Here is a 24,049-nt window from a genome sequence, read left to right on the forward strand (position 1 = left end):
CTAGTATATTGCAAATTGAAGAGTACCTCCTTAGTTTTTTAAAAGTTTTATTTTAATAAAATATATGCTAGATATATATTTTGTAAAATGCATGCTCTATATTCATAGGTGTGGACTGGACCCTGGGCACCTCACATGAACAGTGTGCATATGAACCAGCTTGGCTGATGAGGATCAGCTTGTTAGCCTGCAGATTCCTTTTCATTTGGAGGAAATCACAAGTGGCCGAAAAAAAAAAAATTATGCTCCCAAATCATTCTACTGATGTGCTTGACTGAAGTGTGTAGGCTTTTTGCAGAAGATCTTACTAACTGACCTATTTTCTGTGAACATTTGTGACTGCCCATTCCCCATCATCATCTGTTTTACCTTAGTTAGCATTTTTCTTATCATTTTTCTTTTTTTCTTTCCCTCTTCCCCTTTGGACATAACTTTCTGTTGAAGCTGTTCTTTGGCTGGTTGGTTTTAGTACTGTAAACTGCTTCTGAGCAAACACGGAAATTTAGCAAAATTATGTAAACTTGATCCTGAAGTTTTAGAATGGCAAATAAATGTACAATTGTTTACATAACAGAAAAGGCTAAGCAGAAAGTAAATTTCAATATGTCAGTATAGAGGCTCTACTTTATGTAGACTTAAATTAATGTGAGATATGTACCTTCATATTCAGAAATCTGGATGTTTCCTTCATACATTAAACTATTAATAAGCATAACTTTTCTACTGGTGTAATTTAAGTATAAAGTAAAATAATGGGCATTATCATTGGATGTTTCCCCACATTGGCTTTTAAAATACCCATCTTGCTTTCTTTTTGGTTTATTTGTAGCAAGGCACATATAGAAGAAGAAATTTCTGGCTTTTCCATGTTGTTTTATTACCTTTTCTCACTTTTAAAACTAATACAGACTTATCTCCTCACTCCTTTTTCTCTCCTTACCTTTACCACTAATACTAGTAAAATTATCTTTCTGATAGTGAAAAGGTTCTGTCAAGATTTTCACTGTAATGGCTGCTACAGAGATGGACCGTCTTCATCATCACTAGTGGTTTCTTCTAATTATAAAATGTTTAAACTTTCTGAGAATTTAAAAAGCCACCACTGTTCCCAGTCAGCATATACAAGCTCTTAATATTCTGTTTATTAAATAATTCAATGTACTATTTTATATTGGATGATATTGATTCTTAACATTGGCTTTTCAGTCATCAACAGTCAACATAAAAATTTCAATTTTCAGTAATTTAGTGGAAAATATCTTATTTCTTTTTTCAATTTTAAAGGCTTCCTGCTTTTTTACCCTTGTATATTATCAGTGAAAAGGATCAACAGTTAATTTGAGCCAAGTAATAAAAGAAATTTTGCATTTGTCACGAAGACAATTTATGGTAGACAGATAAATACACAGATTACAGTATAAAGTCTCCATTTAACCTGTTTATAAAAGATACAAGGCCACACTAAACTACTCAGTGGGATTTATATATTCCATCCACTTGAAACAATAAACAGTAATGTATCCAAGAAGATTATGTGTCCTACCCTGTCTCATGGAAAAATTAATTATATGGTTGAAATGTAAAAGAAAGTAAGCATAAAAATTGAGTAATGTATATATCAATTTGTCTTTTTTTTTTAATTAGACATAAAATTTCACACTGGTAAAACATAAAAACTAACTAAAATTCATATAAATCACCTAGAGTTGATGATATTAACATGGTTCCTTGGTTGTCAAGTAAATCAAATGATTTCTTCAGTCTGAGTAAAGAGTAAAGCCTGAGTAAAGAGTAAAAAGATGACTTCTCAAACATATCCAGAAATTTGTAAACAGTACACTCATATCTTTTAGGTTAAGAAGTGGTCTTAAAATATATAAATTTGTTTTTCCACCTATGTTTAATATGCCCAAATTTAAAGGGAGAGCTAAAAGACAGCCTACAAATAAATATAGCTATGAAATAAAATTATAGCACTTTACTAAAAAAGGGATGTAATAATGTTATTTAACGAAGTATTTTATATATGACTTGCCACTATTCTATACATAAAATTTTTTTTCTTAATTCTTTCCTGTGTTAACTAGGGTTATTTTCTATTTAAGGTAATCCTGCTGGAGAACAGATGCTATCCAATATTTATTACAACACATGAGTTGTGTTGTTTCACAATACTGAATTTCTTAGGTGAGGTATATTATTTAAAAAGGAGGGGGAAAACTCCTATATTTTCTTGACTTCAAACCTGTGGGGCCAGGGGATATAGATTGAAATGCTCCGTATTTAGTTTTGGGGATCAGGCTTGTTTAGTACGATACCATGGTTTTAGAAGTCTGTACTAGGAACATTTTTAAAATACATTTTTTATATTTCAGATGTAATGCAGTGCACTTTTATTTGAACAATAAAAAAAAACATAACTTTTTGAGACCATGAAGGTCTTTTATTTTTTAATTTTGAAAATATGTGGTATGTGTATATGCAGACTACATTGTTTTAAGAAATGATTTAACTCTTGGACATTACACTTGGGTTAGTTCACACCTTAAATCCCCAAGTAGTTAATATCTCAATTATTGTATAATCAGTTTATACCATCCATTCCCAACAAAATTCCACATTTCATGCCTTTTCAACATACATTTCAACATAATCAACATATTTACAAACACTGACTTCAGTGTTTATAAAGAAGAAATTTCCCCTCCTATTTCCCATTACTGAAAAGTCAAGTCATTTTTATTGATACATGAAAATTAATTTTTTTGTAAATGACTATACGTATAGTCATTTTTCTCCTTTGGAAAAGGTAAATAGCTTATTAACTAATCCTGTCTTGTTCTTCACAAAAATAATAGTCCATGCGTGTTTTGACTCAAATAACCTAAATACACATTTTGTAAAAATTTTGTACCCTATATTACTTATTTTTAAAACAGTACAGTGTTAGACTAAACAGGAAAACTCAAAGTTATAAAATCTCTTCAGATCCTCTAGTTTATTAAATCTATTTTCATGTTGATGTTTTTCACAACACTTATTCCCACAGATCTGGCATTACAGAACATTTAAAGTGTACCAAAACATTGTTTTAATAACAGATTTTAAAATCAGGATTATTTCAAAATGATTAAAATAGCAAAGAACAACCAAGTCACTGCTTTTAATCACTATAAGCAGAAATTCAGTATTCCATTCTCAGTATATTTTACTTACGTAAATGAATCTATGCAGATATCTTACACTTTTAATGTTTGCTGTCCTTGACACTAAATTCCGAATGTTCCTTAATGTCTTTGGAAATACATATACTATTGATAAATGCTTGCTTAAGTCACAGCATTTGATTAACTCAGGTGACTGGAATTTAAGATGGGGCATTATCAGTGCTTTAATAAGTCTTAATGTGTTGCACACCTTGATTGCAAAAATATCACTTGAATTTTGGATAAGTGTAAAAGAAAATGTGCTACTGTGGCTTTGACAGAATACCTTTATAACGTAAGAAAGTACAAACCTAATATCTGTGGTGTAGGAGGTTGCATATTATACTTCTGCTTTTAAATGAATTCACACTTCTGAAAAACAAAAGCCAACTTTGCATTTTCAATGCTTGAAAACCAATGATAAGAAAGATGTCAAGGGGATGTCTTTCAATAAAGAGAAAAAAGCCAATTCTAAATTAGGTAGCTTTGGTTTTGAGAAGTAATGCCTTAAGTAAGAAAGAAAAACTGAAATCTTAATCTGATTCTAAGGGATCACTAACAATTGCTCATGGAAATAGTTTATTTCTTAAAGGTGTTTTGTTGTTGTTTTATATATACCCTAGTAAGCTACAGTCATTTAGTTTGACAAACATTTCAGAAGGCATATTTGGGAAAAGAGAAGACTAAATGATTACATGATAATTACACCCCATATTCAAATTTTCAGCACTTAATTCAGGCTACTACAACAAAAATACTGTTGACTGAGGAGATTAACAGAATGTGTTTCTCACAGTTCTGAGAGCTACAATGTCTAACGTCAACATGCCAGCCTTTATGGTTTCTGTTGAGGGCCTTTTCTCTGGTTTGCAGAGGGCTGTTTCCTTTTCAGTTTCTTCGTGTAGGGCAGAAAAAGGTCATCTTGCTTTTGTCTTTTCCAAGAGACAGGATCTCTGTCACCCAGGCTGGAGTGCAGTGGCATGATCATAGCTCACTACAACCTCAAACTCCTAGGTTCATGTGATCCTCCCCACTCAGCTTCCCAAAGCACAGGGATTTACAGGTGTAAACCACCATGCCCAGCCTTGTTTCTTCCTATGAGGGCACTTACCCAATTCGAGAGCTCTACCCTTAAAACGATTACCTCCAAATACCATCACCTTGGGGTTTCAAAAAAGAATCTGGGGAGGACAAAAACATTCAGTCCATAGCAAGCTCCATTCCTGTGTTTGGCACCATGATGGTTAAGAATTACAGAGACTGCAGAAAGAAAATGTAATACGTAGTCTCTTCTTAAGGAATTTAAAGTTGAGAAATTAACTGACATAACACTAATATCAAAGACTGGAATAAGCTAATTATAAATGTTGAACTTTTAAAAATGTTTTAATACATTGCACAAGTTCATTTGCAAAGAGGATTGACAAATGATTTCAGTTGGTCCACTCAATAGTTGTAGATCATTTTGTACTGTACTCTGAAACAAAAGATACAAAATAATCACAATGTTGTATAAACAGTACCTATACATTAGTAGTAACACTTTCTTTTGCATTGGGCTTTAAAATTGACAACTACTTACCCCAACATCCTCTACCAAGTAGATAGCAAGTTCTAGTCATCCCTGTTATATAGATTAAGAAATGTGTTTATACACATATATGAAATTAGCAGAAACTAAATATTCATAAATTTTATTTAGATCAATATTCAAACTTAAGGAAATACTTTTTAAAATAAGAATGTAATATATGAACACAATGTATAGCAAAAAATGTGTTCCAACACTGAAATCTCATTTGTGACCCCTGATAGAACTCCACAAAATTAAATCTTAGGAATTGAAGAACAGCTTACAGCTTTTTTTTTCTTTTCTTTTCTTGCTTTTTTTTTTTTTTTTAAAGAGATGGGAATCTTGTTGCTACCCAGGCTGGAGTGCACTGGCTCGATCATTGCTCGCTGCAGCCTTGGACTCCGGGGGGGCTCAAGCAATTCTCCCACCTTAGCCTCCTGGTAGCTGAGACCACAGATGCAAGCCACCACATCTGGAGGATTTTTGTATTTGTTGTAGAGATGAGGTCTTGCCATGTTGCCAAGGCTGATCTCTAACTTCTGCCCTTAAGGTATCCTCCCATCTTGGCCTCCCAAAGTGCTGGGATTACAGGCGTGATCCACTGTGTCTAGCAAAAATAACTTTAAAATTCTGTTCAGATTATGAACAGCTGAACAGTAGTAGCAACTGATGGCTTTTTTGTTAGCTTAATAAATGGATAAAGAAATAGATTGGTAGGTTTTTCTTTTAGAAAAAGTTTATATATAGCATGTGTTGTGCTGTGTGTTTAAACACATTTAAAAATTCATGTATAGATTTATCAGTCAGTTTGGAAAGCAGATGAATTCCAGAATCCTGAGAAAGTTATCGTAGGGTACCCTTGGTTAGGTGCACAGTGAAGGGCAAACGATAGCTGGCGTTTGACATTACCCAACATTGTTGGAGGCTTCTTTTCCTAAGTAAGTAAATAAATAAATAAAAATCAAGGTTTACTCCTCACAACATATTTTAGTCTGTAGTCTAGGGGTGACCCTTCGGTGAGGAAACTCCTCCACAACATTCCATTTTGTTGTTTCCAGGAACACAAAAGTTAAAACTATATAGTCCATGTAGATTCAACGTATTCCTTTAAACCAGAAGACAGCCAGTGCTGCTGTTCAGGCTCTTTAAAGCTTATATAGGATACAAGTAAACTCAAGGAATTCACCGTACTGCCAGTGAACTGCCAGTGATAGTTTCCCTTAAATAAAGAGATGACACTTTTACTATAAGATTTTTGCTGCTATTTATCATGGAAGACAAAACACCGAAGAAATTCAGTTTGCAGGTGGTGGTCAAAATACTAACTGGAACAGATGGGCCAATTAAATCTACAAGAGACTGAACTATCCCTCGTGCTTAACACTCAGGGTCAGCAAGAAACATGCGTCTCTCTACAAGCAGGTACTTTAGCAACGTGTGACTCTTGAGTATGATAATCTATCGTAATCGCTAACGGAAGCAATCAGGTGCACGTAAAGAGGCTGGGGATCAGCTTCTGGTCACAAAAAACCGAGCAAGGATAATTCCACTACAAATGACTATTAGCTTTAGTGAAAAAGAATGGTAAGTTAGACGGTGTAGATGAACTTTACAAGGCGAGAGCTCCCTAAAGAACACCCAGCCTGGCGGAGGGCAGCAGGCTCCACCCACGTCTCTGCAGTTTTGGTCCGGCCTCGGACTAACTACACCCCAGCAGCGGGAAACTTTCGCGTGTGCGCAGTAGGCCTATCCAGTGCCGCGTGGGAAAGGCGGGACTTTCCTATCTCTTGCGTCACATCCACTGCGACGCAAGACGTCACCGGCTTGACTGGGAAGGTCAATCGCGGCTGCAGGCAGGCGCGCATGCGCTTTATGCCCGCTGTTGCTGGCGCGTGCGCGTATCAGCCTTGGCTGGCTGGTGTATGTCCGCTGGATTGTGAGGCCCGGGATCTGGGCTCCGCCGTGGTGCAGAAATGCTGTGCCGGCTCGGCGGTCGGTGGCTGCGGCCGCTCCCTGCCCTGCAGCTTTGGGCTAGGGACCTGCCGCTTGCGCCGGTTCCTACGAGCGGCGCCAAGCGCCCCACTCTCCCAGTGTGGGCAGTGGCACCAGTCTCGGCAGTACATGCGAACGGCTGGTACGAGGCCCTGGCCGCGTCTTCGCCGGTGCGGGTTGCGGAGGAAGTACTGCTCGGCGTGCACGCCGCCACGGGCCTGCCCTGGTGGGGCAGCATTCTGCTCTCCACCGTGGCCTTACGGGGTGCTGTCACGCTGCCTTTGGCAGCCTACCAGCACTACATCCTGGCCAAGGTGAGGGGCGCCGAGCCGTGCGCGTACCCTGCGCTGCAACCCCTGCGGCGGAGGAAGGCCGACATTCACTCAGGGTTTTCGATCCCACGATGTTGCCTTCTGCAGTGCTTAGAGTTTAATCATCGTGACCATTTCATTGTGACCATTTTAGCGTTAAAAAAAATTGAACTAGCATTAGGTGTGTTAAATAAGATACTTTGTGACACGTGTACCTGTCATTTCTTTTGTCTTACTGGATTTGTGCTCCAAGCACAAGTGGTTACTATACTTGCTCTCGGGGAACGGAGACAAAGAAATCAGTCGCAGAAGAAATTGTGTTGGCGAAACCTACAAAATTTATGTCTTAAAAGTTTAATAGCCAGTATGTCTGCAGTGTCTTTCGTCCCAAAGTATTCCAGCTGGTCTTTCTTATTAGGAAGAAACTACTAGACTAACAGTTTGCGAACTTGTTTCCTCTCCAGACCCGACTAAGACTGTGTCTGGTTGGTCGCAGTTACTTGACCTTTTAATGCTGAATCCTTTTTTCTGAGGAATCAGGCTAGCAGTACCTTCCTTGCCTACTTCACAGCGTTATCAGAGCAAGTCAGATAATACGGGTTAAAGTGCTTGATTATTCAAATTGGGATATTTCAAAAATAGTGGCTTTCTTGTTTTCAGGTTGTGAGCATGGGGAAAAAAAAAACGGAAACAAAACGAACGGAATCAGCAGCAACATTAAGGCAGTGAGCCATTTTACAGGAAGAATGAGCACAGGGCAGGAATAAATGTTATTTTTACTTTTGATTTGTGGCTATCACAGTGTATTAAAGGTTCTTAACAAACTGCTGTTTTCTCCGCTTACGTTACTAGGAAATCTAGAGATGGAACAGTAAAGCCCAGGGTGCAGTTCTTATCTAATATTTGTAACCCTGTGAAGTAGGTGCTGTTATATATTTTATATGTGAGGGAACATGATTTTAGAGGTTAAGTTACTTGCACAGGATCACATGGATAAGTATGCATTGTGAATTTGGTTGTGACTGAGGACATTTTAAGCAAATTAACATCTTGTGCTTAGAATTAAGATTTCTTGATATGATCAGTAAACTACATTTTTAAATGACTCGAGGGAATAATGTGAAAGATTATGAGTCATTATGAATAAAGATCCTTTATGTGCTCATAACAAAACCTATTTTTTAGCTAGGTGGAAAATTTGCAGCCAGAGATAAAAACTATTGCCAGGCATCTTAACCAAGAAGTTGCAGTTCGTGCAAATCAGTTGGGGTGGTCCAAAAGAGATGCCAGGTAAGCTAATTATATCCACGTAAGACCATACGCACACATACACACACACACACACACATTAATTGTGATGTTAATTATAAGTTTGAGTATTCTGTAGTTTTGGCAGTAAAGTATTTCTTTTACTTTATATATATATATATATATATATATTTTTTTTTTTTTTTTTTTTTTTTTTTTTTTTTTTTGAGACGGAGTTTTGCTCTTGGTGCCCAGTCTGGAGTGCAATGGTGTGATCTCGGCTCATCACAACCTCTGCCTCCCAGGTTCAAGCGATTCTCCTCCCTCAGCCTCCCAGGTAGCTGGGATTAACAGGTATGCACCACCATGCCTGGCTAATTTTGTATTTTTAGTAGAGATGGGGTTTCTCCATGTTGGTCAGGCTGGTCTGGAATCCTGACCTCAGGTGATCCACCCTCCTCGGCCTCCCAAAGTGCTGGGATTACAGGCGTGAGCCACCGTGCTGAGCCTACTCTTTTATATTTTCATAAGTTATTAATATGGCATGATAGTTTCATATGCTGGACTGAAAGCAAAGAAATAAATAGATAAAGATAAGAAGAGTATGTTCCTATTCTTTAGGGATTCCAGCCTATTGAAAAAGACAGACCTGTAATCAAATAATGATGTCAGTGAACTAACTATTATATAAAGATGATGTACAAGGAGCTAGATCATCAAGGAAAGTCAGGGCAGGGTTCACAGGATGAAGGTACTTTGCCATTCTTTTGTGATATTGGTCAACAAATGACACAGGTTATTTACAATCTTGACCTTTTGGAAAAGATACAGCAGGTAATAGCCTACAGGAAAGAGGAGGTAGAAAACAAGTGCCACAGTAGAAACACTTTGATAGCTAAGATGCTGTCTATCCTTTGTGGTTATTCTGTGCAGTTGTCTGCCTGGGTTCTTGGAAAGTCCCAATCTAAGGGTGCTTGATTGCGCCCAAGGATGTCTGCATTCATTCACTGGGAACTTACAAGCCCTCTTGCTTCAATCAACTCCTCAATCAGTTTCCCAAACTCTAATCCTTATTAGACTGCGAAAAATTATTCTCCTTTTTACAGCAATGGAAAAAGGCCTTTGTGGTATCAATCTGTGTTATGTGTATATTATTAACCATATATTTTTATATAGTTGTACATTTCCCAACTATCTTTAATACGAGATTGTGTCCTATATTTAGTGTTAAAAAGATCTGACATTTTAAAAAATCGTGGTGATAGCTTAATGTCTTTATTTGGTAAAAATTAAAAGTTGACCTATAGGTTTGAAATTTTACTGATCAAAGAAGTCGAAAGCTTCAGCCATAGGCCAAAAGAACCAGATTAATAGCTGCTTGCCTGGGTTATCAACGCAGCCTAGATAAGACTTGTGGCACCTTGCTTAAGCAGTACTGGCAGGATGGTTGTGCAGATACAGCCTTACAGATGTTTCTTTCTAGGAGGAAACATCTGAGGGCTTCTGGCATTTTCTTTTCTTTTCTTTTCTTTTTTTTTGAACAAGACAGAATCTCCCTGTGTTGCTCAAGCTGATCTCAAACTCCTGGCCTCAAGCAATCCTCCCACTTTGGCCTCCCAAGTAGCTGGAATTACAAGTGCAAGCCACAGTGTTGGCCAGCTTCCTGCATTTTCAATAGTATTAAGTCTTGAAGGGTGAAAGACAGTGTGTCAGATAGACAGCCAGGAAAGTGGGCTTTCCACACAGATGATATAATACAGTACTTCCAAAGGCATGCCTATGCGGAAGTCTGATTTGTTGGATGAACTAAAGTCATTCAGACCAGAATATGCAGGTGTCTAGAGGAGTAACGAGATAAAATTGGAAGAATAGGCAAATGTGAAATTATGGAGGACCTAGAATGTCTTTGTGTACTGTCTTATTATACACTATAATTTGACTAAATTCAGAAAAACTATTGAATGCCTCCTCTGTACAAAATATATGATACAGGAGATTTAAAGATGAATAAAATAGAACACTGTCCCCTAATCTAAGAATACTTTAGTTTTTGTTTTTTAACTCCTATTCTCTTGGACCTGAAGGAAGACTGTATTCTAAAAAGTAAAATTTCAGGAAAAAACAGTAGTAACTAATATGGTTAACAGAGAAACAGATTAAAAATATCTTTGTGAGATAGTTGATTGAAAAATGGAGACTATTTTGACAGGCCAAGAGCATACACAGTATAAAACCACATAGCTCCAAAAGGTATATTCAGGGATGAAGTGGTTAAGTTTGGCGGGAGTGGAGAGATTTGATTAAAGTTTGCTTTTAGCTTCCATATTTCCAATATTAATTGTAGTTATACCATGTCAGTAGTGAAATTTACTTTTAAAGCCTAATCAGCCAAAGACCACCAGAGACAAAGCCTGTAGTCTGACAATTTCAGATTGTTATGTAACTTGTGTACCATACTGTAGAAGTTTTGATAAAAGGCTTTATTTGCCTGTTGTTTAGGCAACTCCTTAACATGCCTGTGACAGCTGAAACCCTTATACAAATCCTTTAGCTAATAACTACAGCAGGCACTGTTTGTGCTATGGAAATAAAGCACGATTCTTAGATGACATTTTCTCTTTCCCCTTTTTTCCCCCTAACCTCAATCTAGGCTCACTTATCTAAAGAATATGAGGAGGCTAATTTCAGAGCTATATGTGCGAGATAACTGCCACCCTTTCAAAGCCACTGTGTTGGTTTGGATTCAGCTTCCAATGTGGATCTTCATGTCTTTTGCTCTCCGGAATTTAAGCACGGGGGCAGCACATTCAGAAGGTAATTATTGTATGTCTTCTCCCAAAGAAGTTCTCTAACATTGTCTTTGTACTAAAAAAAAAAAAAAAAACAAAGCATACTTTTCATAATTAGGATATGTTTACTATCTTCCTTATAAGGGTATAGAATTTAAAGTCTTAAGTGTAAACAGATTGGTTGTGTTGTGAACATTTTGTATTGAGAAAATATATATATATTGTGAGTGAAAAACTGGAATAAATCCAGTGCAGATCTTTCCTGTGAGGGACACCTTATTGGAATTGTCAGACTACTTATTTATGTCTTATATATTTTTCTCTATTTTTAGGACTTCTATTGTTTTATTTATAAAACTATTTTAGCAGGTTTTTCTGTTCAGGAACAGTTAGCTACTGGTGGAATTCTGTGGTTTCCTGACCTCACTGCACCAGACTCCACTTGGATTCTGCCTATCTCTGTTGGCGTCATCAATTTGTTAATAGTGGAGGTCAGTAGTTTTAAATGAAATTTGTTTGCCATTTATGGGGATTTTTGTTGCTGCTGTTTTGACTTCAAATCTGTTTTTGTTTGAGGTGGTGAAGATAGCTCTGAGTTAGAAGTGAGATCCCTTGGTTCCTGGTTCCACGTCAGGCATTGGCTTAGGCCTGTCCCTTAACCTCCCTGGGCCTCAGAACTCTCGAAATTAAAGTAAAAGCACTAGTATACTTCCAAGTCTCTTTCAGCTTCAAAATTATATGATTCTGATACATAGAATTTTGTGACTTGCTTTTGGCAAAAACAGTAATAAAGATGCCCAGTCCATCTGGTTGTATTCTTAAAATAGAGTGATGTTCCGTGTGTGTGTTTAATATGTGAATTTGTAGGCGGAGAACACAAGTCAGGCCCTGACTGCTATTTTCTTGCTTTATGACCTTAGAAAAGTCATTGAGTGTCTTTATAAGATGAAATGGGAAAAACATACACATAGAAAATGTGACCTCTCAGTCATGTCTTTTTTTTTCTTTTTTTTTTGAGATGGAGTTTCGCTCTTGTTGCCCAGGCCGGAGTGTAATGGCGCAGTCTTGGCTCACTGCAACCTCTGCCTCCTGAGTAGCTGGGATTATAGGCGCACACCACCACACCCGGCTAATTTTTGTATTTTTAGTAGAGACAGGGTTTCACCATGTTTGCCAGGCTGGTCTCCAACTCCTGACCTCAGGTGATCCACCCGCCTTGGCCTTCCAAAGTGCTGGGATTACAGGCATGAGCCACTGTGCCCAGCCCTCTCAGTCATGTCTTAACCCTTATCACAGGCTGCTTTACTCAGCAGTTTAGGGAAAGCGTGCATATAATTTCATAAATTGTTCTCAGACTCTGAGTAGAACAGACTGGACTGGAAGAAATCTTAAAAATGATTTACCTCAGTAGAGATCTCCCAGACCTCATGACCTCTGATCCCTGTTTGTGAAATCTAATATACGCCTTATTCTTTCAGATGAGGAAAATGGAGATGATAGAATATAAGGTCTTAAGTGAAAGTTTCTTGAGGAAAGACTCTACCTTTAGTCCAAATATGTTTCCCTAAGAGCACTAGCACAGTCCCCTGTGGTTGGTGTTCAGTGAATATTTGGTAGAAAGAAGGAAGTGATAAGCACAAGGTTACAGTGAATCAATGTCAATCCCCTAGTCTTTTCCTCTATGTCATCTAAAGACTAATAAAGGTGTTTTCATAGCGGGGCATGGTGGCGTGTGCCTCTAGTTCCAGCTACTTGGAAGCTGAGTCAGGAGGATTGCTTGAGCCCAAGAGATGGAGGCTGCAGTGAGTTGTGATCCCACCACTGTACTCTAGCCTGGGCGACAGAGAGAAAGACCTCACCTCTAAAAGAAAAATAAAAGCTTATTAAAAGCTTATTCTTACTCAACATACACTATGTGCAAGGCATTGTGTTTTTTGTTTGTTTGTTTGTTTGTTTTTTCTTGAGACAGAGTCTCACTCTGTTTCCTCGGCTGGAGTGCAGTGGTGTGATCTCCACTCACTGCAACCTCCACCTCCCAGGTTCAGGTGATTCTCTTGTCTCAGCCTCTCGAGTAGCTGGGATTACAGGCGCCTGCCAACACACCCAGCTAATTTTTTGTATTTTTAGTAGAGACTGGGTTTTACCATGTTGGCCAGGCTGGTCTGGAACTCCTGACCTCAAATGATCCGCCCGCCTCAGCCTCCCAAAGTGCTGGGATTACAGGTGTGAGCCACTGTGCCTGGCCATAGGCATTGTTATAAGCAATTTACATAAATCAACTCATTTACTTCTTGGAATAACCCTGTGAGCTAAATATTATCCTTTTTTAATGCAGAGAAAGTGAGGCATAAAAATGTAAAACTACGTAGTTTGGCTCTAGAGTCATAATTATGGAGAAGTCTTTTTTTTTTTTCCTCATTTTCTTTTTTTTGGAGACGGTCTTACTCTGTCACCCAGGCTGGAGTGCAGTGGCGTGATCTCAGCTCACTGCAACCTGTGCCTTCCAGGCTTAAGCGATCCTCCCACCTCAGCCTCCCTCCTGAATAGCTGGGACTGCAGACATGCCACCACGCCCAGCTAATTTTTGTATTTTCTGTAGAGATGGTTTCGCTATGTTGCCTAATTGCCTAGGCTGGTCTCAAACTCCTGAGCTCAAACAATCGGCCTGCCTGGGCCTCCCAGTTCTGGGATTACAGGCCCCCAGCCTTACGCAGAATTCTTAAGTGGAGCTTGAAGAATCCTGTGACAGTAGCTACCGTATAAATCATTGTTAAGTGGAGCTTGAAGAATCCTGTAACAATAGCTACCATATAAATCATTGCCCTTGTTTTTTGGTACAAAGTGTGAAAAAACCTCCGTTTAAGAATTTGACATAATTAGTGTTTTTTTGTTGTTGTTGTTGTTGTTGTTGTTTTTAAGAGACAGGATCTTGCTGTATTGCCCAGGCTGGAGTGCAGTGGCATGATTATAGCTCACTGTAGCCTCAAACTTCTGGACTAGAGTGATCCTTCCACCTAGGCCAGTTATTAAGATTTTTAAAAGATGGATGATCAAGCTGAGTGCAGTGGTTGGTGCATGCCTATTATCCCAGCTACTTGGGAGGAGGAGGCGGGAGGATCACTTGAGCCCAGGAGTTTGAGACCAGCCCTTAAACTGGTCTCAGTTTGATAGCAAGACAGGTCTCAAAAAATAAAAAGATGATCAGCCATATAAATTAATCAGTGTTTTGTGTGTATATATATAACTTTTATTAAAGTGTAGATGGAGGCCAGTGAAAAATCAGTTTATATTTTAAAGCTTGTCTGATTTAATATGCGTTTTAATAATCATTATGCATGTATATGTTCTACCCCTTCAGATTTGTGCTCTACAAAAAATTGGAATGTCTCGTTTTCAGACGTATATTACATACTTTGTCCGTGCAATGTCGGTGTTGATGATACCAATTGCTGCAACGGTACCCTCAGTGAGTAAGCACCAATATTGTTTGTAGCATGTGCTAAATCCTCTCTGACTTTAGCTTAGACTGGCTGGGATCCTGCCTCTTCTTTTTTTTTTTTTTTTTTTGAGACGGAGTCTCGCTCTGTCACCCAGGCTGGAGTGCAGTGGCGCGATCTCAGCTCACTGCAAGCTCCGCCTCCTGGGTTCACGCCATTCTCCGGCCTCAGCCTCTTGAGTAGCTGGGACTACAGGTGCCTGCCACCACGCCTGGCTAATTTTTTGTATTTTTGGTAGAGACGGGGTTTCACCATATTAACCAGGATGGTCTCGATCTCCTGACCTCGTGATCCTCCCGCCTCGGCCTCCGAAAGTGCTGGGATTACAGGCGTGAGCCACCGCACCTGGCTGGGATCCTGCTTCTTCTGCTGAACTTCCTCTGACTACTTGATCCTTTACCAAATCAGTGTTTCTGTGGTAACTAATCTGTCTCTATTTCTTGCCTTTTTTTAAATTTTGCAATGTGTTTTGCATAATACCATGAATATGGTATTTCTTCCATTTGACTACTTGGTATATTGAATTAGTTCTGCCTATGTAGACTGGAGCAAAGAATTTAGCACTTAAAAAGAAACAAAACAAAATGCTAAGACCATTTGGGTTTGTGTATGGTATTATTTAATCTCATAACAATTCTATGAAATAGGTAAACTTGTCCCTGTATATACCTAATTAATCTTTATAGAAATAGAAAAAGAAATGGTTATGTTTGCAGTTAGTTCAGTCTTTTGCATGTTTCCCACAAATACTTTAGAAGTTTCTAAGGAGGCAAAAGCTGTGTTAGGTATATCTCCATGTTTACTCAGAGCCAACACATAAAGTGGAATTCAGTTGTTATTAATAGTTAGGGTGTAGCATATATAAAACTACCTCACAGTATTTTTTTTTTTTTTTTGAGATGGAGTCTTGCTCTGTCACCCAGGCTGGAGTGCAGTGGCGCAATCTCAGCTCACTGCAACCTCCTCCTCCCGGGTTCAAGTGGTTCTCCTCCCTCAGCCTCCCTAGTACCTGGGATTACAGGCACACGCCACCACACTTGGCTAATTTTTGTATTTTTAGTAGAGGTGGGGTTTCGTCATGTTGGCCAGGCTGGTCTCGAACTCCTGACCCAGGTGATCCACCTGCCTCGGCCTCCCAAAGTGCTGGGATTACAGGTGTGAGCCACCACGCCTGGCCCACAATATTTTTTATAGGAATCTAAAACAGTATGTTTTTGCTATCAAAATCTATTTTTTAGGCTATTACTGAACATAATACTGTCATTAATCCTATGCAGAATAAGTTTGTTCATCTCTAAAATAGATATCATAATGCCTGTGAGAATTAATGAAATGAGTGCCTGTTAGAGAACTTTTTACATAAAGTAGTAGTGTTGTAAAATACCCTGTAAAAGTAGAACAGCACAGATTCACTACATTTCCACAGAGCAATCATACCAGCTATATACTGAAGAACGCCTCAGATAAAATAAAATACGAGCAGTTAAGTTTTAATGAGGGATTGAGTTCAAAATGAGTAACAAGAGATCTAAAACACAATGCCTTAAATACCCAAAATTTATCCTGTCAATTATAGGAAATCTGATTAAGCAGCTTAGGGATGATGAGACAAGTCCATGAAGATGAGAGACCCAGACTGCTGCTCTCTTTCTGCTTTGTTATCCACAGCCTGTGATTTCAAGGCTACACTACGGTCATGGCTGTTAGAGCTTGTTATCATGCAGGAATAGAAAAGGGTGCCTCAAGTGCAGTCAGCCCCTTTTAAGGAGACTTGCCAGATGTTCCACCAAACAGTTGTGTTAACATCTGAGTTTTATGGCCACCCCTCACTGCAGAAGAGGCAAGGAAATATAGTCTTTTTTTTTTTTAGATGACAGCCTACTCAAATAAAAATTAGGATTTTGTTACTAAGGAAGAGAGGAGATTGATACTTAGCTGGCAACTTATAGTCTGCTGTAGTTGGCCGCAGGTTCTTTTTCTTTTGGTGGATAAATCAAATGATGATGATAGCCAATATTTATTTAACACTGACTTTGTGCTAAGCACTGTTTTAAATGGTTTACATATTTTACCCCATGTAATTGTCCCAACAGCGCAACGATAAAGGTACTATTATAATCTTCACTTTGGTGATGAGGAAACTGAGGCACAGAGAAGTTAAGTAACTCATCCAAGGTCACTTAGCTATAAGTGATAGAGTCTTAACACACATCTAAGCAGTTTGGCTCCTCCTCTTAACTACTGTGCTAATCTACCTTTGAGGATGTGCTGCTTTCTGCCCCTAAAGACTGACTTTGGAACAAATAACAAATGTAAGTGCTGAATGTGGACCACATACTTGCATACCACTCTACATGAATTATCTCATTTATTCCTCACAGCAATCCTCTGAGGTAGATGCAGTTACTGTCCCCACTTTATAGATGAGGAAACTGGAACAGAAGGAAAATAACTTACTCAAAGTCAAATAGATGGCAAGTAGGATTCAAATTCAGGCAGTTTGCCTCCAGGACCTAGACTTAACAACTGCATGATTTTGTTTCTGGGGCCTGATTACCTTCTGATGCTAAAGAAAAGTTTGGAACAGGTGTAAGTATAGGAATATTTCAAGAGGTTGTAGAACTTCATATTGACCTAAATAAATGGTCACCGGGGGCCACAGACCAGTACCGGTCCATAGCCGATTAGGAGCCGGCTGACAGCAGGAGGTGAGTGGTGGGCAAGTGAGCCTTACCACCTGAGCTCCACCTCCTGTCAGATTAGCAGCATTAGATTCTCATAGCACGAACCCTATTGTGAACTGCACAGGTGAGGGATCTAGGGTGTACACTCCTTATGAGGATCTCATTCCTCATGATACGAGGAATGGAACAGTTTCATCCCAAAATCTTCCTCCTGTCCATGGAAAAATTGGCCCCTAGTGTCAAAAATGTTGGGGACCACTGCTCAAGATGGTAATACAAAAGAAATTTGGAGATAATGCTGAGGCTGTTTGTCTCAGAAGAAGGCAAAGAAAATGCATTCCTTACTACACTGAGAAACTGGCTGTTGGGAAACATTTGGAAGATAGATGACTATATGGGGAAAATTAGGTGTAGGGAGGCTAAGTTTGCCATCATAAATGCCACACTTCCAGCATTCTACCTTCAGTATGTAAGCAGCTGGACAGGACTTTTGGTGGGGAAAAAGTTATGTTCCATTGTCGAAGAAGGGAGATAAGATCTCTCTTGAGCCTCTGCCTAGGAGCTTCTCTCTTTTTACTTTCTACCCTAAATACTTCTCTTTTTCCTTTATTTTTGCTTTTTGGTCTGTCTGTAACCTTTTTTCCCTGTCTATTAAATCTATCCCAGGAATCTAGTAGCTGCTGCAAGTCTTGCTTAGTCTTGGCATACTTGTATTTACAAAGATTGTCATTTTCTTTTTTATTGTCTGGACTGTGATGTCCTTGTAGAATTACAGATGCTAACATTTATGTCTTCTCTTTATAGTCAATTGTTCTCTACTGGTTATGCTCCAGCTTCGTGGGCCTTTCACAGAATTTGCTGCTGCGTTCTCCTGGATTTCGCCAACTTTGCCGAATACCATCGACCAAGTCAGATTCAGAAACTCCTTATAAAGACATATTTGCTGCCTTTAATACCAAGTTTATTTCAAGAAAATGACATATTTTCCAATAATTTTGAAACAGTTGCAGGAGTCACTATCATTTTAATGTATTTAGACTTAGAAATTCAGATGTTACTTGATTTCCTTTTATTTAAAATCATTAACTTCATGAAATATTGTAGGTTAAGATGTAATCCAGACCAGGCACAGTGGCTCATGCCTGTAATCCCAGCACTTTGGGAGGTCGAGGTGGGTGGATCACCTGAGGTCTGGAGTTTGAGACCAGCCTGGCCAACATGGTGAAACCCTGTCTGTACTAAAATAACAAAAAAATTAGCTGGGCTTAGTGGCAGGTGCCTGTAATCCCAGCTACTTGGGAGGCTGAGGCAGGAGAATCGCTTGAACCTGGAATACAGAGGTTTCAGTGAGCTGAGATCACCCCATTGCACTCCAGCCTGGACAACAAGAGTGAAACGCTATCAAAGAAAAAAAAAAAGATGTAATCCAGATATATTTGACAGTAATTAAAATCTTTTAAATGTTATAAATGCAGTATGTTTGTGAAAGTATTAGAATAGAACCAAAGTGCCTGTCTCTGTTTATAAAGTTACAATTTGTTAGAGCTACCAGAACTTTGGAGAATAGGGTTAGCTACTGAATGATGGCAAATTAAACTAAACAATACTGCATATTACTGTTTTGTAAAATAAGAGGATCAGTGAGATGATTCATGTTTTTTTTTTTGAGATGGAGTCTCACTGTGTCACCCAGGCTGGAGTGCAGTGGCGCAATCTCAGCTCACTGCAACCTCCATCTCCCGGATTCCAGTGATTTTCCTGCCTCAGCCTCCAAGTATCTGGGATTGCAGGTGCACACCACCACACCCAGCTAATTTTTGTATTTTTAGTAGAGATGGGGTTTCACCATGTTGGGCAGGCTGGTCTGGAACTGCTGACCTCAACTAATCCACCCGCCTTGGCCTCCCATAGTGCTGGGATTACAGGCATGAGCCACCTCACCCAGCATTTTTTTTTTTTTTTTTAATTTTTTTAATGAGACAGAGTCTCTCTCTGTCACCTAGGCTGGAGTGCAGTGGCACGATCTCGGCTCACTGCAACCTCTGCCTCCCGTGTTCAAGCAATTCTCCTACCTCAGCCTACTGGGTAGCTGGGACTGCAGGGGTGCACCACCATGCCCAGCTAAGTTTTGTATTTTTAGTAGAGATGGGATTTCACCATGTTGGCTAGGCTGGTCTTGAACTCCTGGCCTCAAGTGATCTGCCCACCTTGGCCTCCCAAAGTGCTGGGATTACAGGCGTGAGCCACTGTGCCCAGCTGAGATGTTTCTTATTATTTTGGAGGTGGAGAGGATTTTAGACCTCTTTGAGCATCTGAAAAAAGGCTATATATGTATGGTTTTCTCTTCAGAAAAATCTTAAGACTCACAATATGGGGACTTCCTTGTTACCAGGAAGATTTTCTGGCAATTCCTAGTTAATAAATCTTATTCTAATGGAACGTACATTGATCTTGAGTTAATGCTTGGTTGAAAAAGAAAAGCGGGGGCAACTTGAAATATATGCAGTAAAGTAGTCCATGCATACAAGTCCCTAACATGGTAGATGATGTTGCCTCCCGGCCCTGCTCAGAAAGAATACAAAAAGTGTACATTCCTTTTTCTATAATTTAAGAAGTCTGGAATACAGAGTGTAACACTGTGTACTGCTAGCACCCAAAGTGGAAAATCTTAAGCATTCAGATTGTTTAGTCAAAGAAGAAAACCAGAAGGGCAGTTGCCTATTGAGGTGATTTTAAACCTGTTTATTTGTAAGGATTAAGTACCCTAATAGGCTTAAACTATGATAGAGGTTTAATACAGAAAAAATTGACAGGTATTATAAATTGTGGATCCAGTTACTTGCTTATTTAATTTGTAAAGAGGTAAAATTAGCTCTGGTTGAGATATCAAGTATGGCAGGTATTTGAGAAGGCTATAAATCATAATTTTCATTTAGTTAAAATATGGACCTGATTCTGGGAAACCCTATCATTCCATCTCAATGTTTTACAATAAAATAAAAACTAAAGTGAAATTCATTAGTCATTTCTTTGATTGATGTCTCTTAAATTTTAGTTCACCTGCTTAATGAAGTTATGACATTTTTTAATAGAAAAAATGTACAGCATACAGAGGTAAGAATTCTGCTTCCCTGAGAATTTATTTTAGACATAGATGGTGGCAATTAAGACTAGGTTCTTTTTTCATACAAGTTCCTAGTCCTGGTTTCTGACTGTCCTATTGGGGCAATTGTGCTTTCCAACCACATTGAAGGAATTGAAATATCCTCATTATTTGTGGATTTTATATTTGTAAATTTGCCTCCTTGCTCAAATCTATCCATAACCCCAGAATCAGTATTTGCACAAGTGCTTTTGAGCCATTTGTAGGCAAAAATGTGAGTCACCTCCCAACAGAAGTGAAACAAATGGTACTCTGCCTTCTAGTTTCAGCTCTCATACCGTAAACATGTATCCTTTTTGAGTCTACTTAGTCCCATCTCTTCCTAATTTCTGTTCTTTTTGTTGGTGATTTTACTGTTTAAAATGGCCTCCAAATGCCCTGCCGGAGTGCTTTCTGATGTTCCTAAGCTCAGGAAGGCTGTGATGTGCCTTAAGGAGAAAATAAGTATATTAGATAAGCTTCATTCATGCACAAGTTATAATGCTGTTGGCAGAGAGTTCAGTGTTACTGAATCAACAATATGTTGCATTGATCTGTTGACAAAAACAAAGCTTGCAGAAACCTAACCCTGTATGTTTTCTAGGAGCAGTGGTTTGGTATTCACTACTTCAGTGTTTGTGGACTTTATGGAACATAAGTACCACAAATAATGCAAATTGACTATATTTGCAGCGTGTACAATCAAGGATGCAGAGGCAGAAATGTGTGTGCAGCTTAGGTCATAGTAAAAAGAGGAAAGAATTTGAGGAAAATTTTGCCAGTTACATATTACCTCTGGAATAACTTTGCCTTTGCCGTGTGTGTTACTGTGTACACTCAGATATTTTTCTCATAATGGCCTTTGCCGTGTGTGTTACTCAGTGAGTACACTCAGATATTTTTCTCATAATGGCATGAGGGAAATCAGTCTCCTTTTCCCATTGTGTTTGTCACTTTTGCTGAGACGCAAAAAATAACGTGCTATGATATTGTGAAATATGTATTTGGTCTTTATCCCCAATCCCTGACATCCAGCGGAATCTGCAGAGTTAAGTGTCTTTTGTATGCTCGTGTGATGACTGGTGGCTGGGGGCCCCTAGAAAGTTTCAGGATAGGGCAGATCCTTGTGGCCAGGAGTTCCAGATCAGCCTGGGCAACATAGTGAGACCTTGTCTGTACAAAAAAGAAAGTAGGAAAAAACATCTTTGGTTTTTCCTATCTCCAGATACTTCCTTTTCAAATAAATGAATCTTCTTTCATGTGCATAATTTACCTTGTTTACTGTGAGTCCCCTTGATTTCAAAATGTATATTTGTATCTTTACAAATGTATATTGTGCTTAGTTTCCTGTTGCTCTCCCATTGTCAAACTTTCAAACTTGAAATTTCTTTTCAAATATATACAGGAAGTTTGAGAATACAAGGCCCTTCCTCCAAGATCCCAAAATAATTTCTCACAAGTGGGGGTTGCTGGGATCTTGGGATAAACCCATGTATAAAGAAAACTGGTGTATTATGAACTGAAGTGAATCAGTTACCTGAACTTACCTGACTTCAGGATGGTAAATACTCTTGATTTTTTTCTTCAGGCAGATTTTTTTTAGTAAAGAGCAAAAAATCTGTATTGTATTTCAGAAAATTGCAAGTCTGTGGTCTTATTTCTAACAGTTTGTCATAGCCTGGAGCAGTTCCAGAACCTGAATGAAGTCAGGGCTACAGAACAGGGAATATGCATGCTCTTAAGACCCCTTGATGTCTTGCTGTCTGGCTTGCCTATATCCCCTCAGTTGCTGAGGCTCTGCGCTGGGCCCTGCAGAGTTCAGGAAGGTTTTTGTCTCCTTAGATGAGGACTGTAATGTTTGTGTTACCCTTCCCCACAGGGGTGTTACCCACCCTTCTTGTCCTTACAGGAGATCTGTTTTTCCTGTGGGTCTCATTTTTGTCTCTAGGCCAGATTCACTGTCTTAATGAATGCTTCTCATTTCAAGAGTCAGGAAGGGAGACTCACTCCTGGATCAATTTATAGTATTTATACCATTAGGATACCTGAGTTCAAAAGTATATTAATAGATAGAATTGGCGTATCTGAAATGATCCCAAATTACTTTTCCCTGGGACCGTTAGAAGAGAAAACTGAACAAATCCCATCCTAGTCAGATGTCCTAAGTGGGAAGATGAGGCTTACAAAGGAAAACCAAAATTCTTAATTGCCACCCTCACAGATAACCCAGGAGAAGCTGCAAAGCCTCATTAAGAACCTCGAGGGAAAAGCCAAACTTGGGGAGAAGACTTTTCAGGTACCTTTAACAGCACTTAAGAGCTAAAGACCATATCTTCATCTAAGAACCACCCATTTACCCGTCCAAACCGAAAGAACAGACTTGGAGACCTGAAGAACAGTGGAAGCAAGACTTTTAATGGCAGTCTTGCAAGATTGGGTGTCTGGTGGGCAGGCACACCTGGGGCAGTTACAGCAGGTAATTTATCTCCTAGCACACAAGTCCTTCCCCCAGTTTCTGATTGGTTAAGTACTATGGGATTACAGTCTTCCCAGACATCGCGTAAGTTTCATTATCCCCCTTGTAAGGTTATATACCCCATTCCCTTCCCCCCTTAAGTTTTGATTTCCCAATAACGAAACTTTCTTCCCTTTTATGGGCTGACTCCTCCTCTACATTCCGTTCGTTTATTGTGACCTTCTAGGTGCATGAGCAGTGCGGTTTGTTACATACCAAGCCTGGCTGCCAGTGCTTAGATTTATCATGCCTTGAAAATGGACCATTTAAAATGTTTTCTCACAGTTCACGTCTCAGAGGAGGTACAGAGGTCCTCCTAGATGACATTGGGAAAATTGTAGTTTGTGTGAAAAAATGAGTGCCCAAAAAAACCTTGGTACCTTCTGTGTTTTGCTCCTATTTTTTTTTTTATTGGACGCATAATCTGCTTATATTTTGCACCTATTCTTAAATCACACTTATACCTTCATATTTTATTCTTTTAAGAATCCCAGGAATCACCTTTTGTTTTTTTTTTTTAGGAGTCACCTTTAAAATTGCCTATATGTCAGATTTAAGTCCCAGAAGCAGTAGGAATGCAGACCCTAGAAAAAAAATTAAAGAATGTAGTTTATTTTTTCCTCTGGGGTGTTAACTGCAGCTACTACAGAATGCAGACTTTGGAATTTCAGGCATAACATCTGAAACCATGCAAGAATTTAGATTTCTGTATTAAAGCTAAATAAAGCTTCATGTAAATATGGTGTAAAACAATGCATTATCATTATAAACACTGTGCCTTACGAGCTGGTTCAAGCAGAACCCAGATAATTGGAAATTATATGAATTTATAGATTTTCCATTTGAACCTTATTAGTGTTGCTTAAACTTGTAATAATGGATATTTTCTAGTTATCTGTTTTCTTTTTTTCATACACTGTGATTGTATTTTATGAAATCATTTGGTTTTGGGAAGTTGGAATTTCCTAAAGCCAGAGCATTAAAGTCAGATAATTTTATTTACCCAAAAGTTTCTGGAACGCTGTGGTTCTGTACTGTGTATACAACTAATATAAGAATATAAATTTATATAAAAATAAAAATACAACTATA

The 24,049-nt window shown here is 38.8% G+C and overlaps 2 protein-coding genes across 17 annotated transcripts in view; both read left to right on the forward strand.

Moving 5' to 3' along the window:
- Window positions 1-1,622, forward strand: part of ANKRD17 (ankyrin repeat domain 17) — a 185,443-nt gene extending 183,821 nt beyond the window's left edge. For all 13 annotated transcript variants that reach the window (XM_063809568.1, XM_054683010.2, XM_054683012.2 and 10 more), the window contains one exon: window positions 109-1,622. In XM_063809568.1, coding sequence (XP_063665638.1) covers window positions 109-168 — 60 coding nt within the window. In that variant the 3' untranslated portion in view covers window positions 169-1,622. The remainder of the gene's footprint in view (window positions 1-108) is intronic.
- A 3,459-nt stretch (window positions 1,623-5,081) lies between these two features.
- COX18 (cytochrome c oxidase assembly factor COX18) lies at window positions 5,082-20,323 on the forward strand. Of its 4 annotated transcripts, none has more exons than XM_009447747.5 (6): window positions 6,585-7,085; window positions 8,272-8,372; window positions 10,981-11,144; window positions 11,486-11,610; window positions 14,478-14,585; window positions 18,105-20,323. In XM_009447747.5, the coding sequence occupies exons 1-6, from the start codon at window positions 6,753-6,755 to the stop codon at window positions 18,276-18,278; spliced, it is 1,005 nt and encodes a 334-aa protein (XP_009446022.1). In that variant the 5' UTR covers window positions 6,585-6,752; the 3' UTR covers window positions 18,279-20,323. The 4 variants fall into 4 exon arrangements, with proteins under 4 accessions (XP_009446025.2, XP_009446022.1, XP_517237.2 ...); XM_517237.8 differs by having other exon boundaries at window positions 11,489-11,610; XM_009447750.5 differs by lacking the exon at window positions 8,272-8,372 and having other exon boundaries at window positions 5,082-7,085; window positions 11,489-11,610.
- Window positions 20,324-24,049: the final 3,726 nt, after the last annotated feature.

This window comes from Pan troglodytes, chromosome 3 (assembly GCF_028858775.2).
Source record: "Pan troglodytes isolate AG18354 chromosome 3, NHGRI_mPanTro3-v2.0_pri, whole genome shotgun sequence".
NCBI classification, from domain to species: Eukaryota; Metazoa; Chordata; class Mammalia; order Primates; family Hominidae; genus Pan; species Pan troglodytes.